We start from the raw sequence: 18,453 nt of genomic DNA, 5'->3' as shown, positions 1-18,453 counted from the left end.
GGTTAATGGTATCCTGAGCTGCATTGGAAGCAGGATGACCTGCAAGCTGAGAGAGGATTCTCCCCCTCTGTTCTGATGAGATGCCCTGCAGTGCTGTGTCCAGCTTGGGCATGCCCAGTGTAAGACAGATAAGGAGCTGTTGGAGCAAGTCCAGAAAAGGCCATGAAGATGCTGAGAGGGCTGGAGCACCTCTGCTATGGAGACAGGCTGAGAGAATTGGGCTGGTTCAGCCTGGAGAAGAGAAGGCTGTGGGGAGACCTTATAGGGGCCTTCCAGTCCCTGAAGGGGCTACAGGGAAGCTGGAGAGGGACTGGTGACAAGGGCAGGGAGGGACAGGACAAGGGAGAAATGGCTTTAAAGAGAGGAAATTAGATCAGGTACCAGGAAGAGAGTCTTCTCTGAGTTTGGGGGGCTTGGCACAGGGTGCCCAGAGAGGCTGAGGCTGCCCCTGGATCCCTGGCAGGGTTCAAGGCCAGGGGCACCCTGGGCTGGGGGTGGGAGGGTGTCCCTGCCTGTGGCCAGGGGTTGGAACTGGATGGGCTTTAACATCCCCTCCAACCCAAACCAGTCTGACTTCAAATGTGGGGTCCTCACAAGTGTACTCTCCCTGTGTAGTCAGGTCAAGGGCTCTGTGAGCTCCCTCAGCTGTGAGCTTGCCCGAGCTCCCTGAGCTCTCATAATGCAATGTTTACAGGTTATTCCTTCAGTTATTCTTCCAGACTCTTGCTTGCTCCCAGTTCTCTGACAGGAAACACAATCTAATGGAAACCCCAGCATCTCCTGAGCCAGAAGGGACCTGTAAGGCCCGTGGAGTCCCACTCCTGGCTCCACACAGGCCCAGCCAGGTCAGAGCAAGGGACTGAGCGCATCATCCAGACACTTCCTGCCCTCAGCCCAGCTCGGGGCTGTGACCCCTTCCCTGGGGAGCCTGTGCCAGCACCCAACCCCCCTCTCAGCACAGAACCTCTTCCTGACACCCAGCCTAAACCTCCCTGTCCCAGCTTCACACTCTTCCCTTGGGTTCTGTCCCTGGTCCCCAGAGAGGAGAGAGATCAGCGCTGCCCCTCGGCAGAGAGCCACAGTCCCTCCTCAGCCTCCTCTTCTGCATTCTGGACAAACCCAGGGCCTTCAGCCTCTCCTTGGGAGCCTTCCCCTCCAGACCCTTCCCCATCCTCACTGCCCTCCTCTGGACACTCTCTGATAGCTTCCTGTCCCTGTGGTGCCCAAACCTGGCCCCAGCACAGGGCAGAGCAGGACAATGCAACAATGAAGCAAAATGTGACTTTGTTGTGGGCCTGTGCTGCATTGTTAACTTGTTTCCAAGTCTTGATGTGGGTCAGGCCTGTCTGAAACTGCATTGCTAAAATCAGTGGTGTGCTTAAGTACCTGAGCAGCCTGTTGCTGTCCTTTAAGGTACTTCCAGCTGCTCAACAGGGGCAATATCTGCAGTGTGAGTTTCCAGCCACAGTATAAATTGGCTCAAAAACCATTTCTTCCTGCTTTCCACTTGCTGCTGTTAAATTGTCCAAATCTAATGTGGTTTAGGCTTAGCTGCCAAGTTCTCCTGTGTCACGGAATGATGTATTTCCCCAGTATCCCACCCTTACCCAGTAGTGTTTTAGTCTGGCACCCTGGCTGTGGAATTGCTTCCTGGTTTTAGTGGTGTCTTTAACAGCTGCTGTGTGAGTGCTAATTGTGTATTGACCCTTGAAGCAGTTGTAAAAGCCAAGGAAACCCAGATTTGTGGTGGTGGCTGTGTGCAGGCACTTCATGCACCTCTGGCTGCCAACTGCCACGTCTGGAACCTGTTCTGGAGGGGTGCATGCAAGCCTTGCTCCTCTGAGGGGTTACACACTTGCCTTTGGGCTACACCTGGTCTAGCTGGTGGTGAAGCTTCCACTGAGTCCCACTAGAGAGCAGCTGTCCCCCCAGGGTGTGTGGGGCTGCCTAGCTGCCTGCAAGGGAACCCTGCTGAAGCCTGTGCTGCTCCAGGGAGTTACAAGTAGCCCTGCTGCAAGCTTTCCTCTTCAAGTTGGGTTGTTCTTTAAAGCTGGCAAGTCTCTCAGCAGTGCTGCCCTCTTTGCCTGGGCTAGTTCCAGGTGTGACATGCCCAAATGAAAGCTGCAGTAGAGAGCAAACTGCCAAACCATTGGTGGTGGTTTGTGTGGTGGTGGTGGAGCTCTATCTGAGTGTGCTCAGAGAGAGCAGCAGATGCTGTATTCAGTCCTGTCCTTGGTGTGGACCTTCTCATGCAGCAGGTCATCCCCCTACAGAAATGGCCTGTGCTGAGCTGGGGGGGGCACACACCTCTGTTGCAGGTGTAGGGAAAGAGATGCTTTAAATTCCTGCTAAAGAGGAACAACTGGTGCTTCTCTACTGTTCCTGCAGGGCTGGGTGTCTGTTGGTGAGGCACTCTGCCTGTCTCAAAGTCCATCCTAATTTAGTGAAGTTCTTGTCCTCACTGATTACAGAAGGCTGGCTTGGGACAGTGATGTTCAGTCACTCTCCAGGCTGAAGTGACTCAATTTTAGTGCCACTGATGGGGGTGAAGAAGGGAGCAAGATCATAACTAAAGGGAAGTCTGCTGAGAAGGGAGGGGTGGGGGAAGGTGTTTCAAGATCTGGTTGCACTTTTCATCACCCGACTCTGGTGTCACTGGGGGTGTAGTGTCATAAATCAGAGAGTTTTCTTTCCTTCACTCTGTGTTAAGTCTGTTTTGACCATGTCATTGGTGACAGGATGATCTCTCCCTGTCCTTACACTGGCTCCTGAGCCTCTCAATAGATCTTTTCTCCCCTGTCCAACTACAAAGGGGAGTGACGGACCGACTTTGGTGGGTGTCTGGCCTCCAGCCAGGGCTGAACCACCACAAATGGCTGTGAGGTTTCTGGGCCCTGGCTGACAGAAGGGTAGCCTTGCAGCAGCAAGGCAGGGGAGATGCCACCTTGTGCTGCACTGGATTTATTGTTTATGACATGAAATAAAGTGAGGCTGCAGGACGTGCTGGCAAGTGTTTGGAGAGGCGTTGTGAATCCTCTCGTGGGAGGTATGAGCTGGTTTGGCAGAAGAAGATGAAGTTTTCTCTGAGCTTATGACAGCCAAGAATTCCTTGGCTCTGCATACAGAGCCCCAGTCTGCCTGATTCCTTTCCCTTATGAAAAGGTTTTCTGGTGAAACTGGAAATAGCTTATTCACTATCTGAACTTTGGAAAATAGATCATTAACTTTGTCTATTTCTGGTGTGATTCCTTTCAGGACTTGCCTTGGTTGACAAAAATAACTGCCTTTATCTAGATGCTAATGGGGTGAGGAATAGTGCAAATCACTTGGAATAAGATTGTCAAAGGAAAGTCTGTTTAGCACTCTTTCAAGAGGGAATGCTCCATGTCACTTCTTCCTCCTTTAATACCTACTCTAGTGCAGGGCTGAAGGGTAGGGTGAGATGCAGCTTGTGATAGAGCTGGTATTTGCCAACAAGAACAACTGTTTAGAAGCTACCTGTGCTGAGGCCTTTTAATAGTCCAGGTCAAGAGGAATTGTGCTGAGGAAGGTTATTTCACACATCTGCAAAAGAGATTTGCTTCTAGTGTCTTTCAAGCTGTATTTTGAGTGGTCCTTAACGTGCAGTTTGGATTTGAAATGCATGGTAGGCTCTCTGGAGAATACAAGTTTAGTTGGGGAGATCTATTAGTAGATTTGAGATACCAGGACATTTGGAGGGCACCTCATGTAATTAAGAATAATTGGGTGGTTGCAACCCTCTTCAAGCATAGTCAGTCTCACTAGTCTGTAATGTCACATATGCTCAGAAGGCTGTGTGTTCCTTAAAGTACTGCACGTCTCCTAAAGAAATATGTTCAAGAGTCTGTTCTGTAAGAGTCTGGGGAAGGGGAAGAAATAAGGCCCATGTTGAGTAGATGTTGAATGTTACAGTGACCTTAAAATTGTAGCTTGACTTTTATCCTAGAGCATTTTCTTCAAGTCTTTTCAAAATAACCCTTCAGGAAGGATTGCTGTAGGGGAATGTCACGCTCCTGGGAGTTTCTGTACTCAGACTTGTTTAAAGCTTTTGGTGAGGCAAACGAATGTCTGAAGGGGTAGTGCTCATGTGGGATCCCTTTCCAGCTGCTGGCTCCTGTTTCCTGGTCTCTCTTAAGCCCAGACATGGTTAGAGTTGGATAGCAAACCCAAAGTACCTGTGTGGTGCCAACTTTGAGTCTGGCTTTGATCAGCACTCCAGTCCTGCTTAATGTGCCACACAGATTTCATTCTACAGCCACCTGGGAGCAAGAGCAGAGCAGTAGTAAAGTATGTAAGGGTCCAGCCCCCTCCCTGAGCTGTAAGGCTTGCTTGTGCACACAGTTATGTTTTGGGGCTGCCCTGGAAGCTTCTGTAGCCTTAAATTTCCTTTTCCTTTTCAATATAGTGCCTATTTTGCAAGAATTGAATACTGCCCTTGTTCTCTAATGCTTTGAAGAGTTATTGGGGAATGTTTTCCCTGTGATGGTTTTCCTGTTAAACTTTGTAACAGAAAATTGGAATGTGCTTGTACTTTATTTCATTCTTTTGCCTTGGGATTGTGTAAACTGGTCTCAGTGATTATCATGTACTTTTCTTTCCATCTTTAGTGCACAGTGCTGTGGTAAACAGTCTTTCCTTTCATCCCTCTGGAAACTATCTGGTTACAGCTTCCAATGATTCAACTCTTAAAATTCTGGACTTGCTAGAAGGAAGACTTCTGTACACACTTCACAGTCACCAGGTGAGACAAAACCTTTGCTACAGCAATGTACCAGCTCACAGCAAATGGGGTGAACTCATCACAGCATCACCAGGTTGCAAAAGACCTTTAAGATCGAGTCCAACTCTTCCCATCCTGTGCTAAACCACATCCCTGAGCACCTCATCTCCCCTCTGTTAAACACACTCAGGGAAGGTGACTCAGCCCCTCCCTGGGCAGCCTGTGCCACAGCCCCACAACTCTGCCAGGGAAGAACTTTTCCCTCCCATCTGCTCTGACCCTGCCCTGGCACAGCTTGAGCCCATTGCCCCTTGTCCCATCTCCTGTCCCCTGGCTGAAGAGACCATCACCCACCTCTCTGCACCCTCCTGGCAGGGCAGGGGAGGTGGGGAGAAGGTCTCCCCTCAGCCTCCTCTTCTCCAGGCTCAACACCCCCAGCTCCCTCAGCTGCTCCTCAGAGGATTTGCCCTCCAGCCCCTTCCCCAGCCTGGTTGCCCTTCTCTGCACTCACTCCAGGACCTCCATGTCCTTCTGATGGTGGAGCTGGACCCAGCACTCAAGGTGCAGCCTCACCAGTGTCTGGTACAGGGGCACAATTCCCTCCCCAGACCTATTGGTCACACATGCTTCAGCCTCTTCTTCAGGGCTAAAAACCTTTGGAAAGCTTCCTCATATAAACAGCACTGGCAGTCCTGACCTCAGAAGTGATTATTACACCCTTCTGAAGGGAAGACCTGTGGGGAAGGAAGGGAGAGGATGAGCCAGTGAGGCAGGAAGGGAGCTGTGGTACTGAGGATGCAGGTCTCAGACTGAAGGGGCACAGTCTCATGTCTGTCCTGTGTTTTCTGGACCACAGCTCTGTCTCCCTCTCTCTGAGTGGTGCAGATCACCCTGGGTCCCCTTATGTAGGTGTTGGGAAGAGAAATGGGATTTCCCTGACAGGAGCCTTGAGGCCAGTGGTGGTGAAATGGAGGAAATATATTTTGGGATGAGGCTGGGAGCACACTTCCAATTCCTTAATGGACTGAATGAAATAATCAAAGGTGATAAATGCTGCTGGCTGTTACAGTTTAACTGACTGGCCTGCTGGTAGTGTGCTGCTGGATGTGTTGCTTGTTAGATGAGTTATATGAATACTTGGAGCTTTCTTTTGGAATGGTAAATGACAATCTATAAACCAGCTTCATTATCTGTGCTGAGTGGGGCTCAAAGGCATGAAAAATCATACCTGCTATAAAGGTTCCCTTTCCAAAGGGATGAAGAAAACAGGCAAATGGGATAAGCCCTAAAGCATGGGAACTAGCTGGGGTAAGTCACAGTCTGAAGTGGTTGAGGGTGGAGGGGATGGTTCTGCCTCAGCTGCTGAAGGGATAATTCTGGTGGCTTATGCCTTTGTTTAGTGACTGCCTTGTCTGCTGTCTGGGAAGGTCAGGTTTGTTCTGTAACTAACTTTGTGGTGGTAAACTTGTCTCCTTTCTTGCAATTGTAATGGAAAAAATAAGACAATGTCATACTTTAAGTTCTATTTCACAGGAAGATAATGATTAAATCTGACCAAAGGCTTCAAATACTGAAAAGAGTGGGGAACAGATAAGAAATGCTGGCTGTCCTAAGGCTTAAACCTCAACTGCATAACACTTCCTTCATTTGGAAGCTGCACTAAGGGACCCTCCTCTTAGGGGCTGCAAAGCTGCTAATGGTTGTCCTGACCTCACATTGAGTTTTGGTTTTGTTGCCTGTGTCAGTTGGCCAGGGGTGTCTTTAGGGAGAGGGTAAGTGTGAGTGACCCCCTCTTGCCCTGCCCTCAGGAGGGGATGTGCTGGTTCTGCTGCTCCCAGGAGGCTGGACCTGCTTGTCCTTTTGCTCCCCCTGCACTGGAGGCTGCTCCTCAGAGTGCAGCAGCACAGAACTGAGTCCAGCTTTGGATGAGAGCTCAAAACTGACAATGGTGGTTAGATATCTTCAGAATTAGGCCATACTGAGTCCCTTCAGGTTGGTGCCATGCTAAACTGAGGGCTTCTGCAAAACACTTTGGGAATCCTCTGCTCAGCAGCAGAATGAAAGCTCTGTGTTCTTCCCCACCACTGTTCCAGAGCTGTAAGGCAATGTCTGCCACTCTTGGGCACCTGACTGGCACTTGGAAACCCTCTGGCTTTAGCACAGCTGAAGGGCAGTTCCCACTGTGGGATTAAACCTCCTTTGGGTTGGAAACAAGTGTTTCCTGGTTGTCTTCAAGGGCATTGCATGGAGATGGCCCAGCCCTCACTGGCATCTTCTCTGCTGGTGTGTGCTCTGCTCTTGTGGGCTGGGTCTCTAAGTGTCTGATTTGAGATACCTACATACCAACCTCTTCCCCTACACGTGTGCTAACTGCTGCTAACAGTAAACAACCATCAGTGACAACAGGCCCTGCTCTTGTCAGGAGCTATGGGGATGAAGGTCTGTGCTGGCTGCTTCTCCAGCCTCATCAGAGAGAAACCCAGGCTACTTAATACTGATGGCTTTTTTTTTCCCCTTTTTCCTCTGTTCTCACTGATTTCTGCCAGTATCTATCCCCCAAGTAGCTCAAAACGAAGGGGGTGTGGATTTTTTTTGGGTCATGAAGTAGACTTGCTGCCTGAAGTGAGAGCTATAGGTCAGTCACCAGATGAGCAGCCCCCTCTGAAGACATTCTTGAGTTGGGACTTTGTGTGGGTGACTACACTGGCTGAGACTTGGCTCCTGCTCCTCTAGCTGGCTGCTGCTGAGGCTGTTCTGGGAAGGCAGCGTGAGAGGGGACACTTGAATGAAAAAAAAACTCCCCTGAAGGACCTTCAGGCAGAACTCTTGACGCAACTGCTGGAGTGCCAGGAATTTGTTAGCAGCTGATTAGCTGTAGTTTACCTAGGGAGGACTGCCAAGTTTACATTGCTGTCTTCAGTTGTAATGTAGCTGGTCCCCTTTGCCAGAAGGATCCTTGGAGATTGCAGCTTGGAGCTGGCATCTTGCAGCTGCAAGCTATCACTCTGCTGTGCTGCATGCTTGAGTTCTGGAGTGCTTCAAGCTGTGAAGTCCTCTTGCCTCATTCCATTGGGATGAGACATGGGGCTGGTACGTAGGTCTGCCTCTGGGACTGCATCACTGTGGGGGAACAGAATGTTTTGGGGCCTGCAGCCCTGCTAGAGCAGGGCAGGGACGTACATGGTGCTGGTCTGATCAGAGCCTTTCCAGGCTGACTTCTGGAGGGCAGTGGGAGGCCTCAGCACATGCTCAGGAAGCATCCTCATGGCTACATTTATAAATAGGAAGACAGGAAACACAGAAGTTCCAATGCTCCAAGCAGGCAGCCTTGACTTGAACATGAAGTAGCTGCATTCTGCCTGCCTGGGTGGTGTCAGTGCTCTCTGCTTTGTTGGCAGGGGCTCTTTTGCTGTCAGCTCTCCCAAGGTGGCATTAAACATCAGTGCAGGCTTAGTCCTCTTTAAAGGGTATGAGCATGTCCCAGGGCTGTGCAGACCTGGACCAGCAAAGGGAGAGAAGGGCTTGTTGCAAACAACAAGTAGTTGCCTTGAGGTGAGTGTTTCTGAGTATTAAGAGGAAATACAAGTACACTATTTGTTGGTCCAGTGATACAAGCTGAGCACTCCCACCTTACCAAAAGGTCTGTTAATTAAACTCTGTCTTCACTGGAGTCTCTTCACTGCTCTCTCTGCTGCTGAAGCCAAGTGGTAGGTGAGACATGTGCATCCAGACTCTGTGTTCTTTGGTGCTCAGATGCCTTTATCAAGACTCACCTGCTCTCTGTGGTTTCCAAACTGTTTTGATCACTTAATCTGCATCTTTTGCTCCTCTACCCTTTGTCCTTCCAATGTCCAAGTGTGACTTGCCCTCTTCTGTGCTACAAAGCCATGGAAAGCACTGTGAAGGGTGGGAATGACTACTCTGTTCAGTAGTCTTCATTGAGACCTTGAATGGGTGATCCCAGTGTATTGGTCACTGTTAGATTTGCTTCTCAGACCTTGTTTCTGCTTGTACAAAGAGAAAAAGGAGATACTAGTGAATCTATTCCCAGAGATGCACTGATTTGTCTTTCCCCAGTTCTATGTCTCCTTTTGTGGGCAGGGGAAGAGGAAGTTCTCCTTTAATTCAACTGTTTGCATCCTTTAGCTATGTCTGTTCTTGGTGCCTCCTTTACTCTTGCCTGGCTTCTCTCTAGGATGTGTTAGTTTCTCCCAGAGAAAAAATAAATCTATGGGCATCCCTGACCCCACTTGTCTTCCCAGCTACCTTCCTCTGTCTCTCCTTTCATTGTGCAGACTGTGCATCATTAAACTACTCTCCCCTGGTTCATTTCTGGACCCTCTCCAGCCTGGCTTTTGTTTCTCCTGTTATGCTGAAGCCCAAAGGTTAGCTCTGTTCTGAACTGCAGCTTGCAAGTCTGGCCTTTCCTGACTTGAAGTGACTGTTGGTGTTGGCTCTGCTGTTCTTGAAATCACGTGCTTTGTGTCTTCCAGCAGCCCTGTGTGGGAGGCAGTGGTGCTGAAGAGGGCTTTCTCTGGGGCTGCTTATTTATAGACAGCACACATTCATCTGCTGTCAGCAGGTAGGACTCTGCTCCAGGCACACTTCCATTTCTCCAAACTAAACTCTTGGCCTTTCTTTTAGGTACTTATATCAGAGAGATGTATTTTCAGCTCCACCTTTTGAAAGCTTTGTGTTCAGGCATGCTGTTCCTGCTCTCTTATCCCTGTGTCAATGCTGTTAGCATCCTGCCAGTCACTTGTTTGGTAGTGTAATCTGTGTCCTGGCTTCAGATCCCACCTCTCCAGGTGATGAATGCACTCCAGCCATCTGGAATAGTGCTGAATATCTCTTCCTAAGGCCACATTAAAGCTGATCAGCCTGGGACTTGCTAGGGCAGCAAAGGCCTTGTGCTTGTTACCCTCCTGTGGGAAGTGGGGAAGTGAGGAGGTATAATCCCCCTTGGGGTGGGTAGTCTGCACATAGCTCAGTTTGTGTGACATGCTGTGCCTCACCCTTCTTGCCTACCTGGGCAGCTAGGAGTGGGATGTCACCTGGTGTTCCAGCTGCCATGGCATGGTTATCTGACCTGCCCCAACTCTGCTGCAGAGGACTAGGTTTAATCCTGTTATCATTCCTCCTGTATGGATTTGTTTGTTTCCAGTTTCTCTGCCACATCCTGTGTGCAGGCCCTTGGTGGTTCTCAAGGCTCCCTGGTGCTTATCCCTGTCCTGGCAGTCCCTGCTCACAAGAGATGAGTATCATTTAGGGGCAGTGTTCTTCCCACTCAGCACACCCTGTGTGCTTTCTCAGACTCTTCCAGCTCTCTCCCAGTATCACCAAAATCAATACTGTAGCTTCAAACTCTGGCATGCACAGAAACTCAGCAGTGTTCCTGCTCTTGGTCAGCTCTGGACTAAATAGGGATGTTCCTTACCACTGACTTGGTGTAACCCTTCTTTCTGCAGCTTGCTCTTTAATCTAAGGCAAGAAGCTGTAGGAATTTGGGGATTAGTGCTAGCAGCTTCTGCAGGCACAATAAGGCTGCAGACCTGGGAATTCTGGAATAACAACAGAAGGGTGCTTCTGTCTGGATGGTCACACTCAGTTGTGGTCAATGGTGCAACATCCACAGGCAGGTGTAAGGAGTGGTGTCCCTCAGGGGTCACCCCTGGGACCAGCACTGGTCAGTATCCTTGTCCTGACATGGACAGTGGGATTGATGCACCCTCAGCAAGTTTGCCAACGACACCAAGCTGTGTGGTGAGGTTGACACACTGGAGGGAGGGGATGCCATCCAGAGGGACCTGGACAGGCTGTGGAGATGGGCCCATGTGAACTGCATGAGGTTCAGCAAGGCCAAGGGCAAGGTCCTGTGTGTGGGTTGGTGCAATCCTGAGCACAAGGACAGGCTGGGGGGAGAAGGGATGGAGGGCACCACTGAGGGAAGGACTTGAGGGTGCTGACTGAGGAGAAGCTCAGCATGAGCCAGCAGTGTGTGCTAACAGCTCTACCCTTTTAACAAGCTGATTCCCTCCTGTTTCTCTGCTCCCTTCAGGGACTGGAAGGCTGCAGTGAGGTCCCCCCACAGCCTTCTCTTCTCCAGGCTGACCCAGCCCAGCTCCCTCAGCCTCTCTCCGTAGGGGAGCTGCTCCAGCCCTCTGATCATCTCCGTGGCTCCTCTGACCCCTCTCCAACAGCCCCACATCTTTCTTGTCCTGGGGCCCCAGCTCTGGACACAGGACTCCAGCTGAGGCCTCACAGGGCAGAGCAGAGAGTGACAATCCCCTCCCTGTCCCTGCTGGCCACCCTTTCTGGTGAGATTCCTCACCTGAGAGCTTTCTGTAAGAAGGCATCAAAACTGCTGGGACCTGCTGCAGTGAAGGGGTGATCCAGCAATCCCTCAGCGCTCTGTGCTCGAGTCACTGCACCCACTGGAGGTTTGCTGGTGTAACCCTGTGCCAGTGGGCCACAGGCTGCAGTGAGCTGGGTGCTCAGCCAAAGGTCAGTCATGGGTGTTTGTTTACCTTCAGGGTGAGCTTCCTTTTATGAAGGAGAGAAAGAAGGGAAGCCAGAAACAAACTGGGAGTGAGATTTCCATCGAAGCCCACTGGGAAGATGTGAACTCCCAACAGAATAATCTGTCCTTGCAACTCGGTGCAGGGTGAGGAGAAGCTTCTTACTTGTCTTCAGAGATACATGATCTTACTGGGAAGACAGTAACTCCAGGCCTGTCAGGGTGTGGAGTGGAGTGTTCTTGTTTCTATGGCTCTTCTGGTTGTGTTTGGCTGGTTCTGTTTGTTCTCAGCCTGTCACTAGTTCAGCTTGTTCCCAGCAAACTTGGCCCCAGGCAGCCTCTGAGATGGGAAGAGGCAGGGATGAAAACTCAGGCTTAAGCCAGTCTGCAGGTAATGTGGTCAGGAGCTCACATAAACTTCACTGGCCAAGTTCTCTGCTGTTTATTCTACACAGAACAGTTTGTTGTGCATGTGCTTGAACACACTTAACAACTTCCCAGCTCTGTTTTAACTGTGTCTCCACATCTGCCTGCTCCTTCCTGTGTGCTGGAGGGAAGGCTGAGGACATGGGGATGGACATGGGGTGTGCTGTGTGTGCTGTACTTAGCAGGGCTTTGCAGTCAGCACCCTTCCAGGTCTGTCAGAACTGACTCTTCTAAGAGTGAGGCTTCTTCAAATGCCAACCTGTGCAATATGAGCTGGGGAGCTGCTTTGGCAGGGGGTTGGACCCCATGGGCTCTGGGGGTCCCTTCCAGCCCCTGTGATTCTCTGGGTGGTTGGCTGCAGGCAGCAGTTAACAAAACTTAACAGTTTCACTACTTCTAATAAATATCTGAGAGGGAATGGGGGAAAGTCTGGAGCTGGAACACTTGGTTTGTTCCAGGTTTAATGCTGTGGATGTTAAACTGTGTCTTAAACAGTGGACAAAAATGGGGAGAATGGTAAGTGTGTGCCAGTGAGCTGTAGCCCACTTGGCTGACAGGAAAAAGCTTTTTAAATTTTGCCTTTAAACTAATGAGCAGAGCTTTTTAACTCTTTGTTTTCTTTCTTTTTTTTTTAAATCTCTTTGCAGGGGCCAGTCACCTGTGTAGCATTTTCAAGAGCTGGAGACTTATTTGCATCTGGAGGTTCAGATGAACAGGTATCTGACTAGCTTAATTTGAGTCTTCTGCTCTGTTGTCACTGCTTTCTTGGCTTCTTGCTTCTTTCAAAGAGAGAAGAAGATATTAAATAGCACAAGATATTAAAGGAGGAGCTTTCTTACTGAGGAAGCTCTTCAGACAGGTTTTTTCTAGGGATGGGTATGTTCAAAAAGGAAATACTGTCCCTTTGAGGTGGGGAGTAGGTTGGATGGGTGTATAAATGGCCATGGTGAGAGACCCCTGTGGTATCAAAGGCATGCTGATGGATTGCCTCCTGCTCTGCCACTGGCTGGTTCTGAGACACGAGCACAAGGACCAGGCAGGCATATGCTTTCCCTAAACACTCCTTCCAGGCTCTGCTGGCCTACAGAGTTCTCTAGTTTGTGTTCCCTAGTGCTGCTCTCCTCCCACAGATCTTGTCTCTGAGATGCAGTGATGGAGATCAGATTGGTTTAAGTCTGATTGGCTGTGACTGGAGGCTGTGGGCTGCTTTGTTAATGAGCCCAGCACAAAGCTGCACTGATGCTGGGGCTGCACAGTGTTTTGGGTCAGAGTTGGGCTTTGCTGACCTTGACATGTAGGTTAGGATTGGGAGCCTGGGTGTCATGGATAGGGGTTTTGTGGATGAAGCAGGTGAGGCAGGAAGGGAGGTATCTTCCTTATAGTTCCAGTTCTGAGTTGTGTTCCACAAGCCATGTTTCTTTAAAAGCTGCTGGGCTTTGTTTTCTCTTGCCAGTGGGTGGAAAGCAAAAATTACCCAGTATGCCCAGACCATGCTGAAATGACTTGCTGGGTTCCTCATCTTTCAGTGGTGCCATATGGAGGAGGAAGCTAATCCTGGGCTTGTAGCTGGTGACAGTCCCATTAACCTGCTGTGCTTTAAGCCCATCTTATAGCTGTGCTGAGATGTGCAGTGTGACTTGGCATCCCATCTCCAGGGCACTTGTGATTTCAGGCTTTAAAACTGACCCCTTGGAAGAGAAGCATCCAGGTTTTTGTCTGATTGTATTGGGGTCACTGGATAAAGGTGTGTGCTTGCAGTGCTCATTGACTACAAGCAATAAATACACCTTTTTGCTGTTCCCCTTAAATGCCCTGGTGTAGCTGGAAGGTGCAGGTGTAGAGCAGTTCATCATGACTTGTTTGCTATTGATTATGTGCAAAGCTTCATTTGTCTTTGATTTCTGGGCTCCCAGAAGCTTTCAATATCCTTCAGATATTGATAACCATTGGTCAGATCCCCTCTCAGTCTTCTTTTCTCCAGGCTGAACAGCCCCAGCTCACTCAGCCTTTCCTCACAGGGGAGATGCTCCAGGCCCTTCATCATCTCTGTAGCCTCCTCTGGACTCTCTCCAGGAGATCCCTGGCTTTTTTATCCCAGGGAGCCCAGAACTGGACACAACACTCCAGGTGGGGCCTGACCAGGGCAGAGCAGAGGGGGAGGATCCCCTCCTGTGACCTGCTGGCCACACTCCTCTTGATGCAACGTACCCCTGCTGTAATGCAGAGCTGCCCTGCTGAGGATGTGATGGGCTTCAGCCCAAAGCAGTGGTCTGAGCAGGAGTCCATTTCTGCTGGTAGTCTTCACTGAGCTGCATTTTGTTGCTCTTAACCCTAGGTGGCTAAGCCCATCTCCCTCCTAACACCTTTGCTTGCTGTGAGGAGACAACCTGTAGGATAAAAGAGCATTGTGGGGGGGTTCTGCTGCAGAACAGAATGGCTTTGGTTACTAACACGTGAAGCATAGATGAAAATTTGTAGGTGAAAAAGCACTGCTGTTTCCAGCAACCAAGAAGAGCTGCCTGGGTTCATGGTTGTGTCTCTGGCTTTCAAAACTGTTGATGGATTATTTTTGATTTTTTTAAAGACTTGGAGCCACTGCTAAGGATTTTGCTCTCTAGATTTGCTCTTGATATGATGAAATGGTTTATGTGGTAGAGGCCTCTCTTCTCTCTGTATGGTATTAGTATTTCAGAAGAGAAATTGCCTATAAGTGGGATTTAATTTTCATGCTTAGCTGATAAACTAACACAGGATCCCTAATGATAATTTCTGAGTGTTAGCTCTCCCTTTCCTGTGAATGAACCTCATAATAAACCAGTGACCAATTGCTTGGGGTGTGGCTGATAGGTGCTATGATGCTAAGCATGTTATTTTAAATATCTGCATTTTTCCTGGTGTATTCTGCATGTTGCTTTGAAGTTCTCCAGTTTCACAAGGGTTCTGACCCAACAGATGTTGGAAGAAGTCACTTTCTCATTGAGAACACTGTAAATATGCTACTAGCTCCAGACACAGTATAACCAAGAACATCCTTAGTTACCAATGGCAGAACTTTTCTTGGGTAAACTCTGGTGTGGGTGTGTATCTACTGACTCTTCTGTGTTGACAAAATTGATCTTTAAGCAAACATAGGTGGGAAATCTTAAGGGACTGCTTTGTTCTCCAGGTGATGGTGTGGAAGACAAACTTTGATGCAGCAGATGACGCTGACGTACTGAAAGCCCAGAAGTCTGGCACTAGTGTGGATGAGACCCATCACCCTCTGGTAGGTCAGAGTACAGAAACAGCTTAGAAACTTGGCTTTGAACCAATCCTGTACTTGTTTTGTGAAGTGTACTTTAGAAGAGAATGCTATATAATGAATTTAAAGGGAAATACATGTAGTGCATGTATTACCAGCCTGTGTTTCAAAACATGTGGTGAGCTTGGGTGGTAATTCAGAGGCACAGACCTGCATAGCAGCCAGGAGTCAGGTTTGCTAAGTGATGTGGATCTGTCAGGTTGGTGTCAGGCCCCAAAATAGAGGCTGTTCATGGTATCTTTTTGTCTTTGCTGTCTGTCAATGGAAAGAAAACTCTGGAGACCTCACACATGAGAAATAAGTGAGGTATTATACTGGAGCTTCTTTCCTCGTTGCCTGAACCATGTGGTAAGAGACATCTGAGTTCTGACTATATCTAATGGATAAATCCACAGAGTAATTCGGTCTGATGTGCTGATCTGAGTGTAGGACTGGTGCTGAATGTTGTGGCTATCATGAGAGTAACCCTACAGAGTCCCTGCAAGTTACTCTCTGCATGGTGATGCCTCCCTTCAGCTTCTGTACTTTTGTCTTGTTAAGCTTTGGATATTTTTGATACACTTGAGCATATCAGCACCTCCAGGATTCTGAAATACATTATTGTAGCTGTGTTGTGGTGCTTCTTCATCGTCTTCAACACGAGCTGTAAGTTAAAAAGGAGGTTTTGAACTGCAGGACTTACCTCATGTGGCATTGCCTTGGTTGAAAGGTAAGCTTCTAGCTAGGATCTGCTGCTCTGTGGCAGCACTTTTAATCTTATCAACTGAAATCTTCTTTACTGGGCTACTAAACTTCTGTTCTCTTAAACACAGGAGCGTTTTTGTTTACTGTTACTTCAGTCTGGTGCTGGAGGTGTTGGCACAGCTGTGGTACTTTGTGATGACAAGATTTGAGCCTGCAGCTCTAATCCTGAAACCTTCCTGCTCTGTAAAGAAGGCAAAAGCACCCAGAAGGTGTTAGTGCTGGGTGGATGGGAGGGGATGGTAGGGAGCAATCACAGCTGGAAGGAGGTAAAAGTGTTTAACAGTCCTTGGCTGGTTTTGGTGAAAGCTGACTCTTCCTCCTCTCCTGTGTGCTCACTCTGAAGCTACACAGGCTGTTAAACTGGCAGTCAGTGACCTCTTTATCAGCCTGTTGAACTGGATTAACTCTGAACTCTCTCTGCTTTTATTTAAGACATTGTGGAGTGTTAGTTCTGGGCTGGAAATACAGCAGACACTACAAAAGCCTTTATTGTAAGAGAATACTATTTTTGGCTTGTAACATTCCAATGAATGGCTTCAGTAGTATAGACAGGGTGTCTGTGTGGTGGTTTGGCCCTGGCTGGAGGCCAAATACCCACCAAACCACTTGCTCACTCTCCTTTTCAGCTGGAAAGGGGAGAAAATATATATTGGGAGGCTTAGGACTTGAGATAAGGACAGAGGGATCACTCTGCAATTAGTGCAATGGGCAAAACAGACACAGAGTAAAGGAAAGAAATGTGATTTATTACACTACAACTACACACCCAGTGAACCACAGTCAGGTAATGAGAAGCGTGGCCAGGTCTTAAAGCACCTTCTCCCCACCCCTCCCTTCTTAGCAGACTTAAACTTCATCACGATTTTACTCCCTTCTCCCCCCCCCAACATGGTGTGGGGAGGGGCAGGGAATGGGCAGTGGGGTTCCAGTCAGTTCTTCACAATGTGCTTTCCTCCTCCAGATTTTAACACTTCTACTTCCCCCCCACCCCTCCCTTCTTCACAGAGCTTGCTTCAATCATAATATTGCTCCCTTCTTCCTCCCATCACAGCGTGGGGAAGGGCAGGGAATGGGGAATGGGGGTTTTCAGTCCCTTCCTCCCGAGTTGTCTTCAGTCTCAGCTGGGGGGCGCATTCCACACACCCCCTTCCCCTGCTGCACTGTGGGGTCCCACGCATGTGAGAGTTGTATCCACAAACTTCTGCAGCATGAGCCCTCTCTGTGGGGGAGTCATCTCCTCACCACAGGCCTCTCAGCAGGGCTCTCTTCTGTGGGGTGCTGATGTTGGGGCCCAGACTCCCCTGGCCTGGTCCCTGCAAAGTCACAAGTCCCCCAGCAAGCCTGCTGAGGCGTGGATCCATCTCTTCACAGGCTGTAGATGTCTCTGCTCCCCATCCTTATCCATGGGCTGCGAGGGGACACCCACTCCATCATGGACTTCTCTGCGAGCTGCAGGGGAATCTCTTTCTGGCACCCAAAAGGCCTCATTCTCCCCCCCACCCCCAGCCCCAACCTTCTTCCCAGGCCTTGGTGTCCACACTGCGTGTTACATCTTCTCACTCCCTTCTCCAGTGGCAAAATATGTCTGCCTGCAGGTTTTTTTCTCCTGTATGTGATTCCCTGAGGTGCTGTGACCATCTCCAACTGGCTCAGCCCTGGTCAGCAGCAACTCTGGCCTTGAAATGACCAATGTTTACAGTGTGGGGCCTACAGAGAGCTTCTGGCTGCTGTTTGCAAAAGCCATCTCAGCAGCACAGCTACACAAAACTGCAACAGTCTGCTAACAGGATACTCTGGTACAGCTTATCCCATCTGTACTGGTGTATTGTGGTCGTTGTTGTGAGAGGAGTTGTGTGTGAATCTGCCTGTGAGGAGCTCTCATGCCTCATGAGAAAGGAAAGGCAAAGATATGACCAGTACCACAACATCTATGTGGGTCAGGGTAGGAGGGATGAAAGGCTCTGCAGTTTGGGCTGCACTAATGTCAAAGGTAGAAGGGGAAGAATAAACCATGTAGTCTGAGAGCTTGTTTGGAATACCATAGTTTGAGTTTAAAATTAGACTTGATACTGCTTTAAAAAAAAAGGTGATCCATCTGAAAAATGGTTTGGTCTGTTAGTTTCAGTAAGTTTAACCTCAGCATGGAAATCTTGGCTCTGTAGTAACTGTCTGTTCATGGCAGCCATCTCTTTTCTGTCAACTGAATTTAATGGCTTCTATCTTTCAGAAGTGTATCATGCTGGGCCCTTAAAGAGCACTGTCGCTGCTACAGCCTCGGGGCTTAAGTAGGGTGGTGATCAGTGGAGCAGAGTCTGGCTGGAGACCTGTGACTAGTGGTGTTCCCCAGGGCTCAGTGTTGGGTTTGGTCTTTAACATCTACAACCTCAATGAGGGAACAGCTTCCACCCTCAGCAAGTGCCACTGCTCCAGAGCTGGGAGGAGTGGCTGACACGCAGGACACTGCGCTGCCATCCAGAGAGACCTGGACAGGCTAGAACTGAGAGACCTGCTTGTGTGAATGGATGTGCAGGCAGACTCAAAGGCAGGTGGTCCCTTGGTAGGGCAGTTTGGGAGACATAAGCAGGGATCTGGAAATGTTCTCTCACTTCTTTCAAGAAGTCTTTCTATTCTTTGGAAGTTCAAGAGCAAAAGTGTCTTAACCTCAAAGGAGCAAAAGATATTGAAGTGGTGCTCAGTTGTGGAGCTACTGAATTGGAAAGCCTG

At 49.1% G+C, this 18,453-nt stretch overlaps 1 protein-coding gene across 2 annotated transcripts in view; it reads left to right on the top strand.

Annotated features, from left to right (window-relative positions):
- The window catches only part of POC1A (POC1 centriolar protein A), a 51,787-nt gene that overhangs the window by 10,939 nt on the left and 22,395 nt on the right, over positions 1-18,453 (top strand). The window contains exons 6-8 of one of the 2 annotated variants that reach the window (XM_084269850.1): positions 4,629-4,762; positions 12,332-12,400; positions 14,851-14,949. In XM_084269850.1, coding sequence (XP_084125976.1) covers positions 4,629-4,762; positions 12,332-12,400; positions 14,851-14,949 — 302 coding nt within the window. Of the gene's footprint in view, positions 1-4,628; positions 4,763-12,331; positions 12,401-14,850; positions 14,960-18,453 lie in introns of both variants that reach the window. The other variant, XM_084269851.1, reaches the window with a different exon arrangement.

Source organism: Gallinula chloropus, assembly GCF_964237585.1.
Source record: "Gallinula chloropus genome assembly, chromosome: 12".
NCBI classification, from domain to species: Eukaryota; Metazoa; Chordata; class Aves; order Gruiformes; family Rallidae; genus Gallinula; species Gallinula chloropus.
This window is presented reverse-complemented; position numbering and strand designations above follow the sequence as displayed.